Below are 6194 nucleotides of genomic sequence, written 5' to 3'. Positions count from 1 at the left end.
CTGCGCCTAGGGCGGGTTGCCCCAAGCCCCTGTGTCCAACCTGGCCTTGAACACTGCCAGGGATGGGGCAGCCACAGCTTCTCTGGGCACCCTGTGCCAGCACCTCAGCACCCTCACAGTAAATGTTTGTTTGTTATCAACAGCTTAGGGAGGAAAAGCGTTTGAGGCAGGTTCTGATACGTGTTCTGAACTGCTGAGTTCCACAAGGCTGCTCAAAAACACTGTAACAAACAGGCATCATTCTCTGCTCATGAAGAGCAGTTGTGTTTGATCTCGGTTTAGACAAACTGTTCAAATGATACTGCTACTTGGTCAGGGCACAATGACAGGGGCCAGAATAAGTGAAAATCCTGAGTTGCCAAAATCTGTTCCCTGGTTTGTTGAACTTCAGGCTGTTGAAAATACCAATCTGAAGCATAAAGTATTTAACTATGCAGGTAAAAAATGAGGAAGTTTAGTTTCTGTCTTTGCACCACAGTCCTTCCTTTTGAAAATCCCCTGGGCAGAGGAAGCCAGGCTGCAGCAGCCTGTAGGGACACCTGCAATTGATCTGGAGTAGCTCAGCTAAAATGGTAAAAATATATTCTCTAAAACTAGTGTAAAATCCACTACTTAAGGTCTAGTGACATTGGACTGCGGGAAGCTATGGAGTGTGAGCACTTCAACCACTCTGTTTCTACCCTCTTCTCCCTGCTCACATTCCTGGCCTGTATATGTGTGTGGACACACTCGCTCTTCACAGCTGGTACAAAGCTCACAGTAAGTTCACTTCAGTTGTGCAAATCTCTCCTTTTTATGCTTCTCTCTGATTGTTTGGAAACCAAGAGGCTATGGTATCATGTGCAGGTAGCACAGCAATAAACTTGTTCTCATCACAATTTACACATAAAGCGCGAGTCCCTCGAGGTAACTCATCCCCCTCTTGACAGCTTTAATAAAGGATGATGGATTGTTTCTAAATGACAGTTAGATCAAAAATTCCCCCCTGTGTTGTTTTGAGATCTGGTGTACAAGAGCTGGTTTGTGTTCTGTGAAAGTTGTTTTTGCCTGTAAGCACTGGGGCTCTATTACTCCCCTTCACAGTGGTGAGAAGCGCTTAGTTACCACAGGAATATATTCATCCTGCCGCATCCTCGTGACTTCTTGAAAAACTGCAGAAAGCAAAGCCTAGCGTGGGTGGGAGATGGGGAAATGCCAATAGCTGAATGCATGGCTGTCTTTGGGATGCTGCTCTGGGCAGTCTCCCCATATGGGCTGTGGGGAGGAGGAAGAATTGGATACTGATCCACCCAGAGCTGCCTCTGAAGGGTGTGTGCCAGGAGGATGCATCATCTGAACCCAACCCCCAGCACGTGCAGGGGACTCAGGGAGACCCAGATCCCCAGGTGCCTGGCAATACCTGCACCCTTTTTTCCCCTTCTCTGCCCTTTTCTTTTTAAGGAGCACATGTGACAGCCAGTTAGTTCTGGAGGGCAGAGTCCTCCCTCTTGTTTCTTTTTGGCTTGAGATTTATTTCTCAGTGCATGTGTTTTGTAGCTGCACTTGGCAGAGTGGAGTTTGTTCAGCTGTCCATTCCCTAGCTAAGCTGGTGTCTTAAAATAAAAACAAGCAAGTGGATTTTGGGAGAAAGGTTGCCACATGAAGACATGTCATATGGTTAAAACAGCACTGCTCAAAGTCATTCATATGGTAAGAAACCAGGAAAGAAAAAAATGCTGAGTGCCTAATTAGAGCTTGGTCTCATGGTACATCGAGGTGACAAAATGAAGCCCAGACAAGAGCCCACTGCGGCCGTGCAGCACCACAATCATACCTCTTTCACTGCAAATGTAGTGGGGCTGAGTGCTCTTTGGAGCATCCATTAGGATGGAATATGACGTAGTCCAGCTTTTGCCTCCAGTGGATGAACAGCCAGCCCTTGGAGCAAGCACTGTTGTGAAACACTGGAAGAAGACTTTTGGTATAGATTCTCATCAAACCACACAAACTCAAGAGGAAGTTCCCCACCCATGTGAAATGGAAAAGTTTGAAATAGAAAGCAGCGTAGACTCAAGTTAAATCAAGGCTAGAACTTGTCAGGGGTGCAGTATCCAGGGGATGGGAAGCTTGCAGCTCTCCTACCACTTTCCTGATGAGAGGTAAAGGACTGTACCTGTAGATTTTCTCTGAACCTCTACTTCTCCACCCATAAAATTTTTTTATTAATCCTTCCTCCAGCTAAGGGGGCCTGGCTAGCCATAAGCTGCTTCATTTGGAACAGAACCATGTGAAACTCACATGCCCATCCATTCCCTTCCTGATGTTGCAGGATGAAGCAATGTTTTTTCTCACTGCTGTCTCAGAAATATCAGGAATATTGTTGTTACATTTGGGATATCAACACAGGGAACAAAGGACATAAGGACAGATTCCAGGACATACCTGGAATCAAAGAGTGTGTGTATGGTAGTATACATAATCTGAAGGAGTTTCCTACAGGAGAAGATGATAAAAAATACTCTTCCATTGCTTTTTGAAAAAAGAAGTAACTAAATTTTAAATTTGGGTTGAATCCTTGTATTCCATTTTTGTTTCCTAGCCCTGGAAGTGTTTGGTTTAGTGTATGCAATGCCTTTCAGTTTTTAATAATAGCCCGAAGTCTTTACAGCCTGCAATTGTCAAGATTTGTGATAGACTTTTTTCTTCTTAGCCAGTACTTTACTTCCTGTTGGAAATTATTTGTATTAATATATCCTGTTACTTTGATTGCTGGTGTGTTTTATGACCATGGTTTTCTTTCCCTTAGGCACAACAGGGATTTACCAGGGAGCTAATGGCCTGACAAATTCTGCAGGTTTCAGTGCTGTGCATCAGGTATGGTTCAGCATTTAATATTGGCAACCTTGGCACTTATTTTAAACACTTGGAATATTGGTAGATCACAAAGATTATTCTGGTGTTTATAAATATTTAAAGAAGGTATTGCCTTGCATTCTGCTGAACACCGTTCTGCTCTACTCCTGTGGCCTGTCTGGGACTTCTAGATATCTTAATTAATTTTAAGACATGTGTATCAATACAGATTTCAGTCCCTGCAGGAAGAGGGTGCCCTGGCAATCTCTACCGTGCTGCTGTAGCAGTGCCAAGAGTTTCATCATTCCTCTGCCATCTTACAACTTTCAGATATGTTTTCCATCCTCTACAGAGAGCTCTGCTTCCAGGATCCTGTCGTCTGCTGTCTTGGCACTTGTAATAAATATGAACAATTTAAAGAGTGTTGGCAGGCTGTGATGAATATCGAGCCATCTGAGCTGTCTGTGCGCTTCCTTCTTTGAGAATACACCTGTCTGTGGGCTACATGCTTCAGATACCCTGATAAATGTGTGTGTATAAATAAACAGCATGCATATATACACAAGACAGATGTTTTTCAGTGGCAAATGGCTGGTTTTGATTGGACCAAACAAATGAGTACACTGTCCCAGAAAATGTGTTTTGGTTGCCAGTAATTTCAATTCCTTGTTTGGAAGGTGATGGTTGACTTGTATTTTTAATGATAACAGTGGGCAAGTTCTTTATTCAGTTTTGGCTAAAAACGTCAGCATTTGCTGATAGAAGTGCGTTTGATTGAAGTATGAAGGTTACCTTAAAAAGAGAAAAATTATTGGGCTGGTTTTGTTGTTTTGTTATATTCCTTAAGAGAAAACAATGAAATTCTCTCATTTCTTTTTCAGTGTAATCGCTTTTATGACAATTTGAGTCTTTATTCTTGAGTGGTCCCTGGTGACTGAAAGTTAATGAAATAGCTGTCACAGACAAAGATGTAAGCTGCTAAGGAGGAAAGTGTTTTTAGTCTTTGTAAAGACTATTTATTATTTAGTTTTATTTAATACCAGAGACTAATTAGCATTTCTGAAATAAAAAACTTCTGCTGAAAGACAATCCCTAGGGCATGAACACAGTTCTCTATCTGGAAAAGAAAATAGGTGGACAAGAGCAGGAGTTGCAGTTAAAACTAAACAAATTAAACCTTTTATGTTTTAATTGTCCAGAGAGAAGATTTCTAATCTATTCCAGTGTCCTGCTTCTCAAAAAAAACCCCATACATACGAGGATAATGGCATGAAGTTTGTTTGAGAGTTTTAAAATAAAGACAAAGGGATCTGTGATACCTCAGCTGCCCAAGGTCACTTCCACCTTGTACTTTTTGTCATTTTTTTGTAGGTAGGAAAGAGCATTCAGGCGTTTAGTCATTGCTGAGATAGTTGGACAAATTCAACTGTGAACATTGCTGCAAAGCAGTTGATTTTTATTTTTTTTTCTTCATTTTTGTAACCTGTTCTAATGTCTGATCAGGAAATGTTGCTGTTCATGGGAAAATGCGGTTTTGCTCCTTCCCTTACCCAGTTACTCGTTCTGTTTTTCTGATTTCTTAGATGTTCTGTTATGTACAGAGAATGCGTTCCATCATGGCCTTTTTCAAAAAGCTGCCCTACTTTACTCTTGCATAAAATGTTGAACTCTTATACAAAATCCCATAGAAGAAGCAGAATTCTGACCTCTTGTTGGTTAGTTGATCATGGTAAAACAGGAGTATGTTTGGGAGAAGCAGAAAAGTAATTTCCTAAATGAATGAGACATGGTTCTTTAGTGAAATATTCCTGCTTCATGCATAGATAACATGGCCTTTGTGGTGCCTTACTCATTTATAAGATAAATCCAGATACACCGAAGTTAGATGTTTCTTTTTTCCTCAAAGGAATATTCATCATACCCAAGCTTTCCTCAAAGCCAGTACTCACAGTATTACAGCTCCTCCTACAACTCGCCGTATGTGTCTGCAAACAGCATCAGCCCCTCAGCCATTCCAACCTCCACTTACTCTCTACAGGAGTCTTCCCACAATATCACCAGTCAGAGCACAGAATCACTGTCTGGTAGGTGCATCTCTTCTGCTCTCAGTTTGTCAGCCTCAGCCATCTGTAGACACCAATACCGTAACCTTGTCATTAGAATGTATTAAAATACCTATTTTTACATGGATATATCAGATTTCCTGGCACTTAAGAGTTCTGTTTACATGGTGCAACACAGGGTTTTGGAAAGATTAGAACATTCACAACTCTCTGAAACCACCCTGTGTTGTTTTCATGAGTCTGTGAGGTCTGATCTTCTCTAAAGGTAGTGCAGAAAGATAAAACAATTCCATACAGAACCCAGATCAGGTCTGAGGGCTAATGAAGGTATCACTGAGTTCATAACAAACAACCATGCTCTGGGAAAGCCCCAGAGTTTCCTGACTGTCTGATGATCTTTTAGCCCATGTCTCTGTTGTGGTTTATATTCCCCTCTTACAGCAATATGTAATGTATGCATTCATCAGTAAGTACATCAAGAGAAAGTCCCTCTTTAAAAACTCAGCACAAATTGTTTGTCTGAGTTGGAAGTTCAAGATGAATTCCACACGTAAAGGTTTCAAAATTTGTGGCTTCTCTTTGAGTGCCTAATTTTTAAAGTCTTAAAGCTTAAATGGTTTATGGAATTACTGACAGATTATGATCCTCAATGTGCTGTTTGAGTACAATCTTCGGATATCGCTTCCCTAGTAAAGTTTTCATTGGCATGCAATAACATTTATATAAAACACCACATAATTTGTGGATGATCACAGTCTACGCCCATTGTAGGTCTGCTGACTTATGAAACAAAACTGAACATCTGTGGTTGTTCTAAAAGAAAAATAAACTAATACTGTTTTTTAAAAAGAAGTGATCACAGATTGCCCTAAAAGCAGTTGAAGGATTTTCTGTTCCTTAGATCTTATCTCAGCCTTTTTGAGAAAGGGTGATTTCAGAAAGGCTTGTTAGGCACAATCCAAGCTTCTCTGAAGAAGAATATGATTATTCTAGGAAGCTGGAGAGGCCACAACTTAGCAAGGTGAAAAGAAAAATATGTTTGAAAAGGATTTGTAATGTAAGGTAAGTGAAATCCGGACAGGTTTGTGAAACTCAAGCCAATCAAAACAGATACTTTATACAAGGGAAGTTCACCTTTGACTGTCTTTTCTAAAATACTATCCTCTGTGAAATGGAATATGTCTAAAGAGGCTATTTACTTCTGTATTTTTAAACAAAAGTTGATGTTGCAAGTATATTTTTAATCATAAGCATTCATCAAATTTTAAATTAAAACAAATACTTTTTTTTAGAAGTTGA

General features: G+C 40.5%; 1 protein-coding gene across 1 annotated transcript in view; it reads left to right on the top strand.

Moving 5' to 3' along the window:
* The window catches only part of EYA2 (EYA transcriptional coactivator and phosphatase 2), a 48514-nt gene that overhangs the window by 15650 nt on the left and 26670 nt on the right, over positions 1 to 6194 (top strand). Inside the window, exons 5-6 of the mRNA XM_010023762.1 lie at positions 2786 to 2853; positions 4739 to 4916. Coding sequence (XP_010022064.1) covers positions 2786 to 2853; positions 4739 to 4916 — 246 coding nt within the window. The remainder of the gene's footprint in view (positions 1 to 2785; positions 2854 to 4738; positions 4917 to 6194) is intronic.

This window comes from Nestor notabilis, unplaced genomic scaffold (genome assembly GCF_000696875.1).
Source record: "Nestor notabilis isolate BGI_N333 unplaced genomic scaffold, ASM69687v1 scaffold17490, whole genome shotgun sequence".
Lineage (NCBI taxonomy): Eukaryota > Metazoa > Chordata > Aves > Psittaciformes > Psittacidae > Nestor > Nestor notabilis.
This window is presented reverse-complemented; position numbering and strand designations above follow the sequence as displayed.